The 19,074-nt window shown below is 42.3% G+C and overlaps 2 gene segments (V, D, J or C); both read right to left on the reverse strand.

The window, feature by feature from the left end:
* The window catches only part of LOC111753989 (Ig lambda-1 chain V region S43-like), a 600,738-nt gene that overhangs the window by 393,764 nt on the left and 187,900 nt on the right, over positions 1 to 19,074 (reverse strand).
* Positions 6,267 to 6,746, reverse strand: LOC111753990 (immunoglobulin lambda variable 3-21-like). The segment is given in 2 exon segments: positions 6,267 to 6,574; positions 6,700 to 6,746. Coding segments are annotated over 2 exon segments (355 nt in total).

The raw sequence follows: 19,074 nt of genomic DNA on the forward strand, positions 1-19,074 counted from the left end.
CTGGGGCTGCACAGTGAGTTCAAGGCCAACCTGGACAAGATATGAAACCCTGCTTCAAAACAAAGCAAAACCAAACACAATGGAAACCTAATATGCATTTTAATGTTTAGTAAGTACTGTCAAAATAGAAAGAAGGCTGGTCGTGATGGCATGTGCCTATAATCTCAATACTAGGAAGGTTGAAGCAGCAGGATTGCTTTGAGATCGAGCCCAACCTGGGCTACATAGTGAGTTCAAGGCCAGCCAGAACTGCATAGCTAGATCCTGTCTCTCAAAGACAAAAGTAAATAAATAAATAGTGACATAATTTTATAATATATAAGACAGAAACCTGTGCATCAAAAGTAGAATGATTTCCAAAAGAACTGATGAAAACTATTTATGATAGAACTTATCCAGCTCCTCATACTGTGTTTTTGAGATATAATATGTGGAGTGCATGTATAACACATCTGGATTTGGACACTAAAGTTTTTTCAATAATATTTGATCTGTATTTATAATTCATTTAGTTTCCAATTGATAAGGTAGGTTTTTAACACCCACATGCCCATAATACGCTTAAGAAGTTTCCAAAGTGTGATGTAAGTGTAAGAACATCATCGCTCTTTTGATATTTCAGCCACACTCATGAAAGTAGTTCATATTTTCAACAGTTGATTTCACTTTGAAGCAAAAGTACATCAGGGGTAAAATTATTCTGAAAATTATTTTTGAGAAATGCATAACTAGTTAAAACAGAAGGTTTCTAAGGCTAATTTAGGTCATATTCATTGGCACAAGAATCTAAGGCATTCAAAATTTCGTTAAATACTTACAAATTTTTAAATTTAAATTCTTAGTAACACAATCCTCGTTTTAAGTTATTATATTTTTAAAAATGTAAACAAGAATCCCTTAAACTAATTCTTTGTATTTGCATAGTCTCTGATCATATGTGTGTCCTGTGCACACGCTCAACAAGGGTATCCTCAGAAGGAAAAGTCAAATTTAACTGGTGCCTTTGGACATTTAGTCTGAGGATTTATGTGCTTCTCTGGGTTTAGAGTTCCCTCCAAGTTCCCTGATGCCCCTTTCTGGGTACAGCTGGCCTTTGCAGATTAGTCTTCTTGGACACAGTCTCTAAGATGCAGAATGGATGCACAGGCTGTCTTGAGAGAGGGGAGGAAGACAGCACTGGGCAGAAGGAGACAGTGGCCCCCGTGAGGTCGCCTTTGAGGGCTCAGCATTCCTCTAGGGAACTCTGGAACACAAGGTGCTTCAAAAAGACTTTGAAATTGAAGCAGGGTTTTAGATTCTTGGCCTTAAGCAGTCCATAAACTGAGTATCTATGAGAACAGACCTGCACGTGGAAGGTAGTTTTCTGTAGCCAGCAGCGCTTTCCAGAAAGACTCTATCTGTATGTGCCCAGAATCTCTGCTTCCCAGTGTGTGGGTCAGACCTGAAGAGTGGATCTCGGCATGTCCCATTTTGTCCACTGCACTGGACAGCTCTACTCTGCATTTTATGCATACATGGGAGCCCACACTTGAGGAGCTGAGACAAGCTGGACAGTCCAAGGGATTGGAAATCTGCAATATTTGAACCATGTAGTGGCCTAGTGACCAACAAATGAAAATTTAAGGAGCGTGAAAAAGGATTTGTAATGTCTGGAGTAAGTGTGCTCTACCTGTATGGTGGATCTGTGAGTGATCACATCTGTAACTGTTTGTGTGACTGCAAAGTTAGGTCTTGCCTTGATTTTTTTAAAGATAGATTCATTTTTCTGCTCCATAAGTTTTATTGTGGATGCTTTCTACCACATTTTTATGTCATTAAATTTATTTTTCAGCTTTAGTATTTACATTTGATTTTTTAATTGAAACTTTTACTGTATTCTCTGTGTTCAATTTCTCATTTTAATCACTGTCATCCCCATTTCATTGAATTGTTTCTGCACATTGTTTGAAGTTCATTGTGTTTCCTTAAAATTGTGACTTTCAATTCTTTGTCGAGCAGCTAACATTTTCCATCTTTAGGATTAGTTGCTAGCACCCTATTTTGCTCACTTGGTGATGTTGGGCTGCTCTCATCGTCCCAGCTCCCTGAGGACATTTGTCACTATCTGCACAATGAAGAAAAAAGGGGCCTGTGGTATCCTTTCCTTTCTAGCTTTGTTGGAAATTTCCTTCGATAGTAAGCCTGTGCAGAAAATCTGCAGAACTCTTCTGGTGATCCACAAAGTTGGAAAATGTCAAATATTGCTAAACTAGAATAAATCTTGGGCCACTGTACTGGAGCTAGCAGGACTGGATTGTAACCTCAGGGCCTCTTAGTCTGGAGCTGTACCAGGCTGGAATCTTGTGGTCAACTTACCTGGCCCAGCCATGGGCCCTAATGCTTAAGGCTGGGAGATCTCCAGTCTTTCTGTTTTATTTGAGGCCAAGGCAGTTCTTCTTGACTGGTGATAATTCAGGCTGGAATGTCTGTCCTTCTTATCATTGCTTTTTGATTGTCTTTATTCCTACTTGTAAAGAAGTAGGGAAATGCTCCTGTTTCTAATCAGCCATTTTAAGCAGCCTGTCTCTTCTTTTACAGTTTGATTTGGGGCTACAATGATTCACGTTCAAACTATATTCCTAAGAGTCTGAACACAGCTATAGCACTGAAATTTAATTTCCAAGGCAAAGTTGGATTTATTTGGTTTTCTCAAAGGAAACCGAACTTTCTAGAGCTTTGCGGACAGGTAAGTGTCCTGGCATCAAACTTCAATGAGAGGCCATGTAAAGAAGGATAAAAAGGGGGACCATGGCACCCCTCCCCCATCTGAGACTGCACCTGAGCACAGGAGCTGCAGCCTGAGGGCAGATCTGCATAGCACTAGAGGAGAGGCCATGGAGGAGTGTCCTGTGAACCTGGAAGTGCTCAGAGGACAGAGGTCAGCTCCATGGTGCCCTGATAGTAACCAGCAGGCCTAGGCAGGTGCCTTAGGTGTAGGACACAGACCCTGGATACCACGACCAGTCACACTGAGCACCTCCTAAAGTACCTGGACTCTGCTGTCGTTTCCCTACGGACAGCAGCCCTTCCAGAACAGTCAGGATGATGTCTTCCATTATGTTCTCCAGGTTCATTTCCCAGGTGAGGCCCTACTATGCCCAGTGCCCTGTCAGTGTCCTAGGGTGACAATGTTGAGTATAACTTTCAGAATATTATTACTTCTGCCCAGTTTAGATGATGGACTGCCATCTAATTCCAGTCTGAGGCCTGAGCCATATTCATACCTTATAATGGGCCTCTTTCTGGGGCTCCCTCCAACAACCCAACTCTTTTGTATTTGCTCTTATACGCAACTCTAATGCCCTCTACTGGTGTGGGAGACTCAGGAGGGGCTACCTTGTTCCAGTGATCATAAAGCCTTGGTCTCTGAGTGGTGCTGATAGAGAGTCAAGTCTCAGCTCCAGCACAGGGCATAGAGTGTCATTTGCAGTTTAAAGGGAGGTCAGTAGCCCATGTAATCTTGTCCTAGTGTTGGAAATCCATTTTTCTAGTACAAGAAGTACAAGGAGAGTACAAGGTAAAATGTGCTCTTTCACAAGAAACATGGAGACCCAGGAAAATGTGATTCTCAACAGTAGGTCTCAGAATTTTTATTTAGAATCAGAAAATGAAGGTCCCTCCACCTTAATAGGAATACCTGTGGTATTAGAAGAAACACCAGTGGTGTCACTGGAGATCAGTGATCCCTTAGATGATACCACCAGCACTGTATCAGCATTTTTGCTATCATTTGTATGTCATCAGAAACTCTGTGTTCATCAAGGTAGAGTTTTGCTGTCCAGTCTGGATGCAAATTTCGGTGAAACCAGATGTTCTGCTTATCAATACCTGCAGATATTTGTTCCCAGGATGCAGAATCAGCACTTACTGAGTCCTGTTCTTGGATTTTGATGAAGACAACAGACATTCTAAGATCTGAGTCATGGAGTCAACTCTAGGAATCTATTTCTAAGTAATTAGACTTAGACATTTGTATCACTTAATTTTGATAAAAACAACGAAGTTCTCGTGATTTGTACAAACATTCTCATCTCATTGGAATTAAAATTGTGGCACAGAGAGACCGAGGTGCCAAGCAACCCGTGAGCAGTAGTGTGAAGTCTCAGAGCTGAGCCAGAGTTTCTACATTCAGTGTTAGGCTCTTTGGGACACAGCAGAACCAGGACTGTGAGGAAAAATCACAAGGGCCTGGTTGAGAGGAAGGGCTGTGTCCACCAGCCTAGCTCACTCTCCATTATGGCCTGGCTGTCCCTGCTCAGCCTCCAGGTGGTGTCCCTTTGGGGGCTGTGCCCAGGCAACCCTGGAGACCAAGTGGAGAATGAGGAGGCTGCTGTGCTGTGCAGTGCAGGGCTGGGCTGGCTCCTGCTCCCTCTCTCTGCAATGTTATCTGCTCTTCTTTGTCCTCAGCATGTAGGTGTTAGATGTCTAATGGCCATCTCTACTGTGTACTGCAGAGTCTTAGAAGACCTCTAGCCCTGCAGGTTTAGAAAACCACAGGGTTCATTCTCAGGGATGCAAGCATCAAGTCGAGTTGAGCTCAGCATCATGGCCAGGAGTGTTTTCTGTGAGAGGTGATTCTGGGCTAGTGCCTGTGAAAGGTGCCTCTGTGGATTCTGAGGAACAGAAGAGAGAGAGGTCCAGTTCATGGTGGAGATAACCAAGACCTCTGACTCCTATAATTACAGACTGGCAGGGCTCCCTGCCCTCTATCATTATCCCAGGAAGGGCGAGGCTCTGGGGTTAGTGATTAACTTTAAGCAGCTACAGCTCTAGATGGCTCCAGAGGGGATTAGAAGTAGAGAAAAGCAGGAAGGACATGATGGTCACTCAGGTTGCATATGCAGCACCAAAGTTCTGCTCAGATAGAGAAAGGGGCCTCCATTCCTCTCCTGCAGATTCAAAGCTTGCGATTAAGGAGTTAACATCTGAATCCCATGTTCCTGGAGATCCAGTTGGACCCTAAGCCCACACTGACCCTGCAGAAAAAAGAGGTTGTTTCTGGGAAAACTGAAGGAATCCTTATAGAACTCAGGTCAATCCCCTCACAGACTTTGCTCTGGAGGAGGCTGATTTCTCAAGAGGTTCCTATAGTATCCCATGGTTAACATGCACATGGATCGAATAGAAGGTTCTGGTCTGAATTCAAATGCAGGGCCTGGCACGGAGCAGGGAAAAGACGCTGGGTACCCTGAGAGGAGACTTTGGGACAGGACAGAGGGAGTGAACATCACAGTGGTAAAGGATTCAGTGAACATAGTGGGAGAGAAAATGACCTTGTAGATGGGCAGAGAAGACTATGGTTGCCACTGGAAAATGGACTGGATGCCTGACCCACATTTTTGTTGTTTGTGGCCCAGTCCAGGATGACTTAGATTTGGAGGAGGCAATTATTCCCATCTGTCCCCAACCTGAGCGATCATTTCAGGGGAGTGTCACACTCTCATGTGTATACCCTGTGAACTGGTCTTTTGTGACTGAGCTGATCCACCAATTCTCAGACACAGTGTATGTCTCTGTCCCTCTGTGTGTGTGACACATATTCACATCTCCTTTCCCTGTGGTCACTGTCATCCTGCAGTGACTATTTTTGGTGCTGGGGCCTGAATACACTTGTGTCACTTTCACTATTAAATCAAGCACATTGATTACTGGGGGATAAGGGTTTTGACAGTAAATGCCACATATTTTGCTTCCAATGTTCTATGATAAGTAATTCTCCACATCAGCAGTTGGTCGCACTGAGCACACAGTTTTCACTCATGCAAATTCCTTGGTTATCAAATCAATCAACACTTTAAAATATTCTCATGATCCTGTGTCACTATGTCACTGTTGTATCTGAAATCTACCTTCCTTGCAAAACCAGTGTTTACCCACCGAAGTGCACATACCCAAAACATAGTCTGCTGAACAGGTCTCCACCATAATGAGACACTGAGATGCCATCAGGTGAGAGTTACTCTCCCTTCTACCTGTAGACACAGTGCTGGGCTGACATCTCTGGGCCTGGGGAACTAGAAGTTCAACATGTTCAAAATTTCCAGTCCCAGGACCAATTGACTCAGCACCACCAGGGAGGTTCAGGAGCCTGCCCTGCCCTCATCTCAGGAATCTGGGTGGCCGGGCAAGACAGACTAGAAGCTTCCTCTCTATGTGGCAGACTCTCTGCTGTGTCTGCAGGCAGGGGCCAAGGCAGGGTTTGTGTCTCACTTCCCCATGTGTCTGTGTCACTGTGGGTGATCACTGCTACTATCCCACACATGACAGTAATAGTCGGCCTCATCCTCAGCCTGGGCGCCAGTGATGGTCAGTGTGGCGGTATTGCCCAAGTTGGCACCAGAGAACCGGTCAGGAATCCCCGAGTCTCGGTTGTTATCACTATATATGACCAGCATGGGGGCCTGGGGTGGCTTCTGCTGGTACCAGTCCACAGCTTTATCTCCAATGTTGTTTCCCTCGCAGGTCAGCGTGACTGTCTCTTTCAGAGACACTGACATGGAAGATGGCTGCGTCAGCACATAGGAGGCCACAGAGCCTGCAGGGAGAGAGGGAAGCAGATGTGGGAGTAGTGATGAGAGCTCCGTTCCTCAGACACTTACCCCTGGCATAGCTGGGATGAGTGCTGGGCTGGGTGGGAGTATGAGGGTCCTGGGGTGGCACCTGTGCAGTGAGCAAGGAGGCCAATGAAAAAGCATGGTCCAGGCCATGGTGGAGGTGTCCTGAATGCTCCTTCTTGAGGCCCTGGCTGTGGTGACTTCTTCCTAAGCCGCTCTTATCCTCTTGCCACAGAGATCTGCCCATTATGTAAATCAGCTCAGCTCAAGGCAGATGCTGCAAGAGATTGCTGGTGCCTAGGTCTAGCCTCAGCCTTAGGAGCACAGAGAGAGGATAGGTGTTCCTGCAGACCCACCCTTAACCCCAGGGGAAGCTCTCTCACATGTTAATGCATATGCAGTTCCAAGACAGTCACCCTACATCCTGGCATTGCTGCTCACTCTTCTGGCCATGCAGACATCAGAAATGCAGTCAGTGATTCTCAAACTGGCTGAAGCTCTGACTGTGGGTGGTCCTGCCCTGGTCCTATCTAGCAGGTGGGCTGGAAGACATATATCCATCCAACTTACACCAAGTCCAGGTCTATTTGGTGCTTAATCTTGGCTCCAAAGTAGACGGTTTTGGTTTCAGTCTGCAGAGGTATCCCATCCACAAATGCTTTCTAGCAGATTCCAAATGTCAGGTAAATCCATTTGCAGAGACTCTCCCGAACCTAATTCATGGATGAAAGTAAGAAACTTAAAACGTGAAAGACATTATTCTCATCATGCAGCTACTCGGTTAAGAGACAAGACAGGCCTTAAACTGAGGCCGACAGAGGGATGCATGCTTATAATCTCAGCATCCTGAGAAGATGAGGCAGGAGTTTCACAAGTTCAAGGCCAGGCAACATTGCAACATAGACAGATCCTGTATCAAAATGTAAAAAAAAAAAAAAATCCAACAAACAAACAAATATAAATTGGACGTGTATTTCAGTGTAAAGTTCATAGATTCAATTCACATTATTAACTAAAGTATTAACTATTAAATAAATTAACTAAATTGCTATTAAGTGCTATAAAAATTTCTGCATCTGGTTGTGAGCTCTTGCAGTAGGTTCTGGATGGTAGTGAGCTCTTGTGGTAGGTCCAGGAACCCTTCATCCACCTGTGTATTATAATTAAATTATCTTTAGTTGCCAGAGGAATTGTATCAAGTAATAAAAAGCTGTACTGAGCCACAATAAGCTTAGTGAACAAATATTTTGTACCTCATATGGAGAAGCTGGGGAGAGACAATTTGGCAGCTACTTCCAGGAAACAAACAGGGGTAGACCAGGTAGAAGTTATGCTGAGGGAGATTTCAGACAGAGAAAGTGGTGCCTAACTGGTTGGCTTTCCCAGGTGACACTCTGCTGCCTCCTGGTGGCTACAGGGGCATTAGCAGCTTCCTAGTTTTAGGAGTGCAGATTCAGAATCATCTCTGTGATTCTCTGATCAATGGTCTGCAGCCCAGGGGTAGAGATTTCTCTTCTCTGTGTGGCCCCTGCATCCTTCAAGATCAGACACAAGGCACTCACATTACCTTGAGTATGTGAACACCTTAATTTAAGAGCAGGAAGGGTCAAGGCCCACTTGACACACCTCTGTACATCCTGCTGGGCTTGTGGGGTGGTACTGAAGATAGTATTGTTGCTTCACACTGGCAGACACAATACTTAGGGATTATGCTAATCCTCGAGGACAGTGCATGTAGTTGGTGTTGCCTACTGTACCAAAGACAGAGACACTAGAGCCTCTATTCAGTATAGTATTGCAGATCTACTATTGTCTGACCAAAATACTATCCTGGGCATTCAGAATGACCAATTCACAGACCTTGGTCTCCAGAATTTCCATCCTATGGATGGGGCTGTGCAGTAGTCACACCGAGTTTATGCACACAGCAGGTGATCCTCGCCATCTTCTATTTGCGCAAGATCCCCTAGAGTTTTTCAAACTTGGACCTATTTCCAAGATCTTCTCCAATAAGATTGACCATGTGACCTAGTGCTGGTCCATTGGATGTAATAATCAAAACCAGACATACCCTAGAATTTTCTTATACATGCATGAACTCTGTGAAAGTCCTGACCACACTTTTTTCAACAGTCTGAGCTCTGGAAGGTGGCGATCAGAGGTTCCTCCACCAATGAGGATCCTGTCAATAACCCAAGGCCGTCCAGTGGCCAGAGCTGTGATGATATTCCACAACAACTTCAGAGCGTCTTCCACCAGAGTCTGCAGTTAAATGCAGAATCTTAAGCCTGATGGAAGATCTGCTTCGAGTTTGGAGAAAATACCAGGAAGGAGAGGGCCTGAGTGTCTGGAAGAGACAAATCCTTGTACCACTGCTGAAAAGTAAGTTTGACCCCTTCAAGAGACCAGGAGCCCTGAGTATCCATTCTGAGTTAGGGACACAAGTTCTAGGTGCCCCCAACAGCCCTCATTAAGCTCCTTCTTAGAGAACCTGACTTTGATGTGGACTCTTTAATGATTCTCAGCATCGTCTGAGCTACCGCAGATGACACTGGGGACACGGCTCTTGCACTACTTTTTCTCATAGAAGTCCTCACTTACCTGAGCACTGCTCTGTCTGACCCTGAGAAAGTGATCAGTGCATTCCAAAGGACTTTCCTGACTTCCAGTCTGAGGACTTTCGCTTAGCCCCTAGTGCTGGCCTCCTTCTTTGGATTCAGCTGTGCAGCTAAGGCCTCTCTTCTGCCTACATCTCTGCTGCTCCTTGGCGATGCTGGTGAAGGAGTCTCAAAGTAAAAGCCTCCCTGCTTCAGGCGATGGCCAACGTGCTGTTACCTGAAAAGGAGCTGCTTTGGAGTCCAGTCTCATTAGTGCTCTCACTCTTTCTTTCTCATTGTGTACAGAGAAGGAGCATTGTGGTAGGCAGGAGGAGGAGAAAGTGCAGTATTGCAACTGAGTCTCAGAATGTAATGTTTGTGATTGGACCTGTGCATGGATTGAAGAATACAGACTGAAGACAAAGCCTTAGGTCTTCTGCAAAACGTCTAGAAACCCACGGTGACATCTTGCATGGATTTTACTTCTCTTACATATGACTAGGAATCAACCCTGATCCCACACTTCCCCACCCTTCCAGGTAATCACATCTGCTGTGTGGTGGGACCGCTGGACATTTTGCCTGCACATTTCAGCTGCGTGTACACATCGTAATCCATGTCATCACCATCCTAAACATCACTGCTCTCCCTATTACATTTATCTTCACCATCAGCATGGTTGTCATGTCCTCATCATGATTATTATTAATTATATTCTTCCTACATTGTTAAGCCTCCTGTAACAGCCTAGTACATACTCCAGATGAAACTGAGAATCTCAAAATCACACTGTATTCTTATCACTTTGGGAGGGTCTCCCCAGAGGCAGAGAGGATGCCACAACTTGTGTTAGGCAACAAATCCCAGGCTGCATTTTGCTTTAATTAATAGGACCCCACTTTTTCCTCCGATCACTATTGTGAATTTTTTTTTTACTAAATATACATACAACTCATCCATTTTCACAGCAGATAAAGTGAGGTTCTGTGTCTTGTAGGACAGAAAAACTTGATGTCAAATTAAGGAGTTGAAGGACTTCCAAGAAAATAGTGGAGCATTAAGCAGCAGATGGCACAGCCTTTCTGAGAATCACTGTCCCGACGATGGAATATAGCATCGTGAGAAAGGCAAGAAAGAAGCAGAAAGAACCTGAAGGGCAATTTGAAGCCCACAAGAGAGAGTGAAAAGAAAAACTTCAGGGAAAAAGCAGTTGCTCACTGGTGGTAACTTCACCCTGAGATAGGACTCACTGCATTAGAGGAGCTGTTTGAACCTGGGGATGCATGGTCAAGGTGACGGTGATGGCTGACACCCCTGGAGGGCTCTGCAGAGAGTGGTGGCCGTGCAGGGGAGCAGCGGACATGGAGGACTGCACTGGGTGGTGCTGAGTGCAGAGGACTTAGTCCTCCTATGGAGAGCACAACTGGCTGGGAGCCATTTCGCAATTGGGCCAGCAGAGTTTGGAACACAGATCTGCTGCTGGCTTTGCTTAATACTCCCAGCTGGGCACAGATCTGGAAACTGCTTGGACTGTGACAAGCCCCTTTAGTCTGGTCTCAGGCCAGGCTTGCTGAGATTAGCCACTACTCCATCAAGAAGCTACTGCTGCTTTGCTGGGATCGATTGGCACAATTGAGGACTCTTTCTCTGCAAATGGTCTACTAGTGAAATCAGAGAGAATCCTAGAAATGGACTGCTGGCTTTTCTTTTCCATTTTTTTTTCTCTTTCTCCTTCATTGTTCTTATATGAGTGTGAAAGTGGTTGCTTACCTTGTTGTTGGTATGACTTTGTTCTGTTCTGCCATTTATCTCTTCCATCTATCTCTTTTCCTTAAGTTTTCTGCACCAATTTCCCCAAGTGGGTAGGATCCGACTTTGTCCTGAACCTTACTTCTAATCTCTTTCTTTTCTTCCACTTCTATGTATTTTTCTTAATCCATTTTAAAATTTATCCTTGAGGGCAAAATTGACACATTGGAGATTTATATACTTCATATAATTATCTGGTTTGTTTTCCATTTTGTTTTATAATCACAAGTCTATTTCATACAGTGAAAGGCTGGAAATTAAGCTTTTGCTGAGTTTGTTGTTTTGTAGCCTGTGTTTTTTGTCATTAGTACCACTATAGTCAAAGTTGACATAATTGTTCTAAACGGCTATTGTTCCTTGTATTCCACAACTGACATTAACTAAGAGTCCTAGAATATACCATGGCACAGTGCCCAAGAAACAGGCACCAGGCCAAACTAACAACAAGTTCTAGTCTCCAAACTGAAGACATAAGATCTTCCCATAGACTCAAAACCTAGAAACCAGCTTCATCTGGAAAATACATCAGAGAAGTAATCATCATCTAAGGGGTCCTAAGTACAACATATAAAGCAACTTCCAAGCATATCTCCAGAAATTAAAATAATAAAGAGAGAAAATAAAATGAGAAACCACTTAAGCAAAATGCAACCACACAGCCAGTTGACCAAAGGCAAATCCAGGGGACAATGATGTGGGACAATCCAAAAACTCCAGCCTACCTCTCTAAATTGGTGAAAACAAAGCAATTGAAAGAGGTTCTGGAAAAGATCAAATGAGAAATAATCTGTCAGCTGAGTACAGAGATTACAAAAATACCCACCATGTTCAGTGGCAGTAGTGCAGACACAGAAAACAGTGAGATGAGCTCAAAAAAAAAAAAAAAAAAAGGGAAGCTCAGCATGAGAAAGAAATGGAAACCATAAAGCAGATGCAAGCAGATATCCAGAAGAATAAAAACTCCACTGAAAATACTTCAACAGCTTAGGCCAGTGTGCGAACAGGACCTGAGATATTGAAGACCTGCTTGTGGGAAGCTATCAGGAAATGAAAGGTTTCTCAAAAATAGCGAGGGACCCTGAGACATCATTCCAGTAGCTGTTAGATGAGACAAGAAAAATAATTTAAGATTAATTAGAGGCAATAAACAAGCAGGAGATACCACAAGTGACATTAAAAACCTGTTCACAGACATAGTAACAGAAAATGTTTCTGGTAGAGAAAAAGCATTTGACATGCTGTTAAGTGAGGCATATAAAATCCCAATTAGCAATGATCAAAAAGTCTATAGTCAGGCATATCATCGTCAACATTCCAGAAATTCAACACAAGAATACAATTCTAAAAGCTGTTAGAGAAAAGAAACAAATCTCCTGTAAAGAAAGCCCATCAGAATTACAGCTGACTTCTCAGCACAAGCTCTCAATCAAGGAAAACTTGGAATGAAGTACTCCAAGTTCTAGAGGAAAACAACTTTCAACTCACATTGATGTATCCCACAAAGATTATTTTTCAAAATTGATGAAGAAACAAGATAATTCCACAACAAGAATATCTGAGGTAAATTATTACCACAAAACCAGCACTCACAAATGTTCTTAAGTACCTTCTGGAAAGAGATAATAAGGATTACATCTCTATGAACCACAACAGAAGGAATCCACCAGAGAAGTAATTATGGGAAGGGAAAAGTTGGCAGAGCCAACAACAGGAAAATAACATGACAAGAATAGGTCAATACATATGAGTCATAACCATAAATGATAATGGTCTTAATCCACCTATCAAAAGAAACAGCCTGGCACAATGGATCAAGAAGCAAGATCCAACAATATGCTGAATACAGGGAACACATTTAAGTAAAAAAGAAATTCATTGGCTGAAAATCAAAGGACCAAAAATAATACTCCATGCAACAGGATTCCAGAAAACAGCAGATGTAGCTGTATTGTTTGCAGACAAAGTAAATTTTGAGTCAAGACCGGAGAGATAAACGTCACTGCATCCTTGTAAAGGGAACAGTCCAGGAGGAAGAGAAAACAAACATAAATATATATGCAATTAATACTAGTGTACTCAACTACTTAAAACAATTACCAACAGACAGGAAAAATCAAGTAGCCTTAATACAATTGTATTGGGAGACCACAATACCAAAGACAGATCAACTAGACGAAAGATGAGCAATGAGATATTATTACTAAGGCAAACTTTTGAACAAACTTTTGAACTAAGTCTTAGTAGATGTGTATAGAGTGTTTCATCCCAACAACATCAGAATACACATTCTCAGCTGTACACTGGACATTCTCCAAAATAAATCATATCCTAGCTCATAGAACATGCTTAAGTAAATGCAAAGGAAGTGCAATCATGCCATGCATATTATCAGACCACAGTGCAGTGAAATTGGATTCCATGACAAGGGGAGCCACAAAACTTCATTAACACATGGAAATTAAATAGCACCTTCCTAAACAACCAGTGCGTCACTGATTAAATTAAAGAAGAAGTGGGGCTGGGGATTTAGCTCAGTGGCGTAAGTGCCTGCCTTGCAAGCAGGCAGTCATGAGTTCGATCCCTGGTACCGATAAAAAGAAAAAGACAAAAAAAAAATTAAAGAAGAAGTTAGACAGTTTTTATAGTTGAATGATATAATGACAAAACAACACACTGGAACTTGTGGGACACAATGAAAGGAGTGTTAAGAGGTAAATTTATAGCAGCAAATACCAGTATAAGGAAAACAGAGCAAGCACACACAAACAACTTAAGGTTGAACTTCAAACATTTTGAAAAAGAAGAATAGGCTAAGCCAAAATGTTATGCAAGGCAGGAAATTATAAAGATCAGAGCAGAAATTAACACAGTGGAAACTTAAAAAAAATACAAAGAATAAATGAATTGAAGTTTGTACTTTGAAAGATTAAATAAAATTGATGAACCCTTGGCCAAGCTTATGAAAAAAAAGGAAAGAAAAAACCCATATCTACAAAATTAGAAATGAAAAGGGTGAAATCAAAACAGAACCTGCAGAAATCCAGAAAAATCATATATACTTTGAAAACTTGTATTGTAATAGAATGGAAAATGCAGAGGAAATAGACAGATTCTTAGATATATATGAATTACCAAATCGTCATCAGGAAGTTATAAAAATCCTAAATAACCCAATATCAAGAAATTAAATTGGAGTAATTATAAACCTATCAACAAAGAAATCCAAGGCCCTGATAGATTCACCACTGAATTCAACAAGAAATTTAGAGAAAACCTAACACAACTACTTATCCAACTCTTTTGAATAGAATGGGAAACAATACTTTCAAACTCATTCCTGGAAGCAAATATTGCCTTGATACCAAAACCAGAGAAGAAGAGCTAAAAAAGGAGAACTATAGGCCAACTTCCTTGATAAAGATTGATGCCAAAATCCTCAGTAAGACACTGGCATAATGACTGCCCTACATTGTTAGAAGATTGTAAACCATCATCAATGGGTTTCATCCCACAGAAGGTTGGTTAATATATACAAATCCATAAATGAAATATACCATATTAACAGATCCAAGGGCAAAAATCATATGATTGTCACCATATATGCAGAAAAAGCTTAGGACAAAGTCTATCACCCATTCATACATCTCTACCCAAAATAGGATTAAATGGTCTTTATCTCAATCTGATAAAGGCCTTCTATGACAAACCAACAGTAAGCATCATTCTAAAGGTACAAAAACTGAAAGCTTTCTCCATAAAATCAGAACAAGGCAAGGATGTCTATTGTCGCCACTCTTATTCAACACACTCATGGAAAATTTAGCTGGGGCAATTAGACAAGATAAAGAAATAAAAGGAATAAAGATAGGAAAGGAATAAGTTAAACTATCACTATTTCACATGACATGGTACTTTACTAAGAAGACTCCAAAAACTCCAGCAAAAGACTTCAAGATTTAAGAAGCAAATCAGTAACATAGCTGATTACAAACTCAACACTCAAAAATCAGTAACCTTCTTGCATACGAATAGCAAACTCACTGAGAGAGAAATCATTGAAACAATACCTTTTACAACAACAAAGAAATGAAATATCTAGGAATCAATCTAACAAGGGATTTGAGGGAGCTCTCTCTATACTGAAAACTACAGTACTCTAAGTGAGGAGATTGAAGAGGATATTAGAAAATGGAGAGCTTTCCTGAGCTGTTGGGTAGAAAGAACCAATGTAGTGAAAATGGTCATGCTTCCAAAACTGTAATACAGATTCAGGGCAATTACAATCAAAAGAAATCTCACAGAAATAGAGAAAACAATCCTAAAATTCATCAGAAACAAGAATAGATCTAGAATAGCAAGGACAATTTTGGGCAACAAAGGCAAGACAGAGGGGCATCATAATTCCCGACTTGAAATTAGTCAAGGCTACTGTGATAAAAAGAGTGGTACTGGCATAAAAACAGATCCAAACACCAAGGGAACAGATTAGACGCAGAAAAATGCTAGGCACACTAAGCCACCTTATCTTTGACAAAGGTGCCAAAAATTCACTGGAAGGAAAATAGTCTTTTTATTAAAGGGTGCTGGAATAACTGGCTCTACACATGCTAAAGATTAAAACAGGAACCATATTTTTTACTATGTACTAAGCTAAAATCAGAATAGATCAAAGATGCTAACATTAAAGCAGAAACATGAAATCTTATGGAAGATAGAGTAGGTAATACTCGTAAAGACACTGATAGAGGTAAATAGTTTATGAACAAATACCTGATTTCACAGAAGTTATTGTGAAGAATAAACAATTGGGATCTCACTCTACCGAAAAATTTCTGCACAGCAAGAAAAACCACCAACAGAGTGAAGAGACAACCTACAATGTGGGAGAAAATGTTTGCCAGTTGCAACTCAGACAAAAGATTACCATCAGGAATATAAAAAGAACTCAAAACACCTTAGTGCGCCAAGATACAAAGATTCAATCCAAAAATGGGCATCTGAGATGAATATACACTTCTCAGATGAAGAAATATGAACGGCAAATAAATATGTGAAAAAAAATGTTAAAAATCACTGTTCCTTGTAGAGATGCAAATTAAAACAAAACCGAGATTCCACCTCACCCCAGAAAGAATAGCTACTATCAAGAAACCAAGCAATAACCAATGCTGGAGGAGCTGTGGGAAAACATCCCTTCTCCACAGTAGGTGAGAATTCATATTGGTACTACCACTGTGGAAATCAGTGTGGAGATTAGAGGTCCCATTCAACTCATCTATTCCTTTTCAGAGTAACTTCTCAAATAAATTTTAAAAATCACAGCACAGTGATTTATTGGCACCAATGTTTATTGCAGCACAGTCTGTAATTGCCAAAACTTGGAAACAACCTACATGCCCATCCACTGAGGAATGGATAAAAAGGATGGATTTTTATACAACTGAGTCGTACTCAGTCACAAAGGAAGATAACCTGGAGACTTTTATAGGAAAGTGGAGGCACACTGAGACCACACTCATTACTGAAATAAATAAGACACACGTGTAAATATTGCACAGTTTCATTAGCGTGAAAAACTGAAAGAAACAACATATGTATATGTGTATATGTAGGTATATGTATGTATACATGTGTATAAAATAGTTATTATAGTTATACTACTAATTTCTCTGAGTACACTAAAGAAAAATATTTGTGCAAGTATTGTCTGGACAACTGAATGAAGATGTCTTGTGCTCTGGGTGAATGATTTGGGGATAACAATGAACACTGCATGTACCATTGTTGTCTGCTGATTGATGTGTTTTAAAATTGTTTTTGCTTTTTGTGTTTTCCTCCTTGAACTAAAATGGATTTGAAAAAGATTAAGAGGTTGACTCAGTTCTCCAGAATTCAACTCCTCGGCTCTTTGCTTTAGGGCATGACCATAGCGAGACATGGAGGACTCTGAGAGCTAAACTGAGGGTTCTATTTGGCTCCCAAGTGTCCTCTCAATGGCCTGATCACCAGGGGAAGCCTGACTCAGCCAGGAGGTGGTGGTGTCCATGGGGCTGCCCTCAGGTTAGACCTGCTTTGCTGTGCTGTGCAATGCAGGGCCGGCCTATTTCCTGCTGGCCTCTCTGTATTGTTGCCCAATTTCCCCTGTCATGGTTTGGATGTGGGGTTTCCTTCAGGAATCTCACATGGTTGGAAGGTGATTAGATCAAGCGAATATTTTGTTCATCATTGAATTCATACCTTAGTGAGTTCAGTGACCTGGTGTGTTGTTGGGGAGGCCTGATAGAAGGTAAATCACTGTTACTGTGACCTGGAAGGGTCCATTCTTTTCTCCAGCATCTCCAGTCTCTCTCAGTGTTTCCTGGCTGGCACTGGTTGAGCAGCTTTCTGTAACCATGCCCCTGTGTCTCGCATCTCTGAGTGCCTTGGAGCAAGCTGAGTTTGGACTGGAACCCCTGACAACTGTATGCCAAAAAATTTTCCCTTCCTTTATGATGCAGGAGTGTCATGTTTTTCCAAGTGATGGGAAGAGAAAAAATACATACTCTTTCTTGACAAGGTTCATATCAGGTGTCTCACTGCGACTTTTATTGGACTATCTAAATCCTAGAAGTCCACAATTTTATGGGTACTTGGGACCAGAATTATAAGGACTTGGGGAGTCCAGGTAATCCTATCTGAATGGTATTTACTTGGGAACCCTAAGAGGATCATTTCTAGCCAAAGGAAGATGGTCCATCTAAGAATGGCTCAGCTGACCTTAGCACATCTCAGCCCTTGTATGGAGATCTGGTGACCATCTACTCATGTAACTATCACACTGTCCTCTTACTGATACAGTCACAGAAATCCTGCAGGCCTACTGTTTGTGAGCCCAACTGGGTGAGCCCCACTTTAGACGTAAGCAGTTGTGCCCAGAAACATGAGGCATCCCATCGTTTCTTTCTTCAGTACCTTTATGAAAATCTTATATTCAGACCGTCTCCTTGCTCATGAAAACCCCAGTTTTCAACTGGGAGGACAACAAGCTTGAAACATGTTTGGATTCTTCAACACTTTCACACCGTTGGCTTTGTACACCATTCATCCTATAGGACTGTAGTACACCGTGTAGTACACAATACTACAGTACTGTGGCACTGACCAGGCCCAATTCCAAGTGGTTCCTTCTTGAGAGGCTGCCATCAAACATTCAAATGAGATCCTCAAAAGTGTAAGCATTCTCTGACTCTCTTCTCCTGAGACAAGCAAGAAGGTGTTCCAGAGAAATTCTTCTTACCAGTCATAGGCACAGGGATGCTTGTGACTCAGGCTCTCTGTTGTCTTAGGGGGTGGACATTCAAGTCAGTCAAAATTTTCTTCTTAGGTGATAATTAAATCAGCTGCAGATGGACAGGTCCATGGATCTGGTACACACTTCTCAGGAATGAGAGGGAAGAAACAGGATCAGAAACTTCAACTGCCTTTCACAGTGTGATTTCTGTCATTGAGGATTCCAGAGAAGAGCCCTGGAGCCAGGCTAGTGACAGGTTTTTGTTTCACTTCCCATCTGTCTGTGTCACTGTGAACAGCATCATCGCTCTCCCTACTTAGACAGTAATAGCATCATCTGCAGCCTGGGCCCCACTGATAGTCAAGGTGGCTGTGTTTCCTGAGCTGGAGCCAGAGAATCTGTCAGGGATTCCTGATGGTCGTTTACTATCTTCATAAATGAGCAATGCTGGGGCTTGGCCTGGCTTCTGCTGGTACCAATATGTATACATTTTGGAGAGTTTATCTCCAGAGCAGGTGATTATGGCTGTCTGCCCTGGGGACACTGTCGCTGTGGGAGGCTGTGTCAAGATGTAAGAGGCCATGGAACCTGCAATAGAAGGGGGAGAAGGACATGAGGAGCCTAATGCGAGGGGCCCTCCAGGACCCTATGCATGGGCTTAGATCAGGATTTAGGGCAGAATCTAATCATTGTCAGGTGGGCTGCACCTAGGCACAGAGAAGGACAGGTCACCTGTGCAAAGGAGGAGAAGGAGCTGGCAATGTGTCCAGGGCATGTTGGTGTTGTCCCAGAGCTCTGCCTGCTG

Source organism: Cavia porcellus, unplaced genomic scaffold (assembly GCF_034190915.1).
Source record: "Cavia porcellus strain 051 isolate PalLab524CR breed Dunkin Hartley unplaced genomic scaffold, mCavPor4.1 scaffold_16, whole genome shotgun sequence".
NCBI classification, from domain to species: Eukaryota; Metazoa; Chordata; class Mammalia; order Rodentia; family Caviidae; genus Cavia; species Cavia porcellus.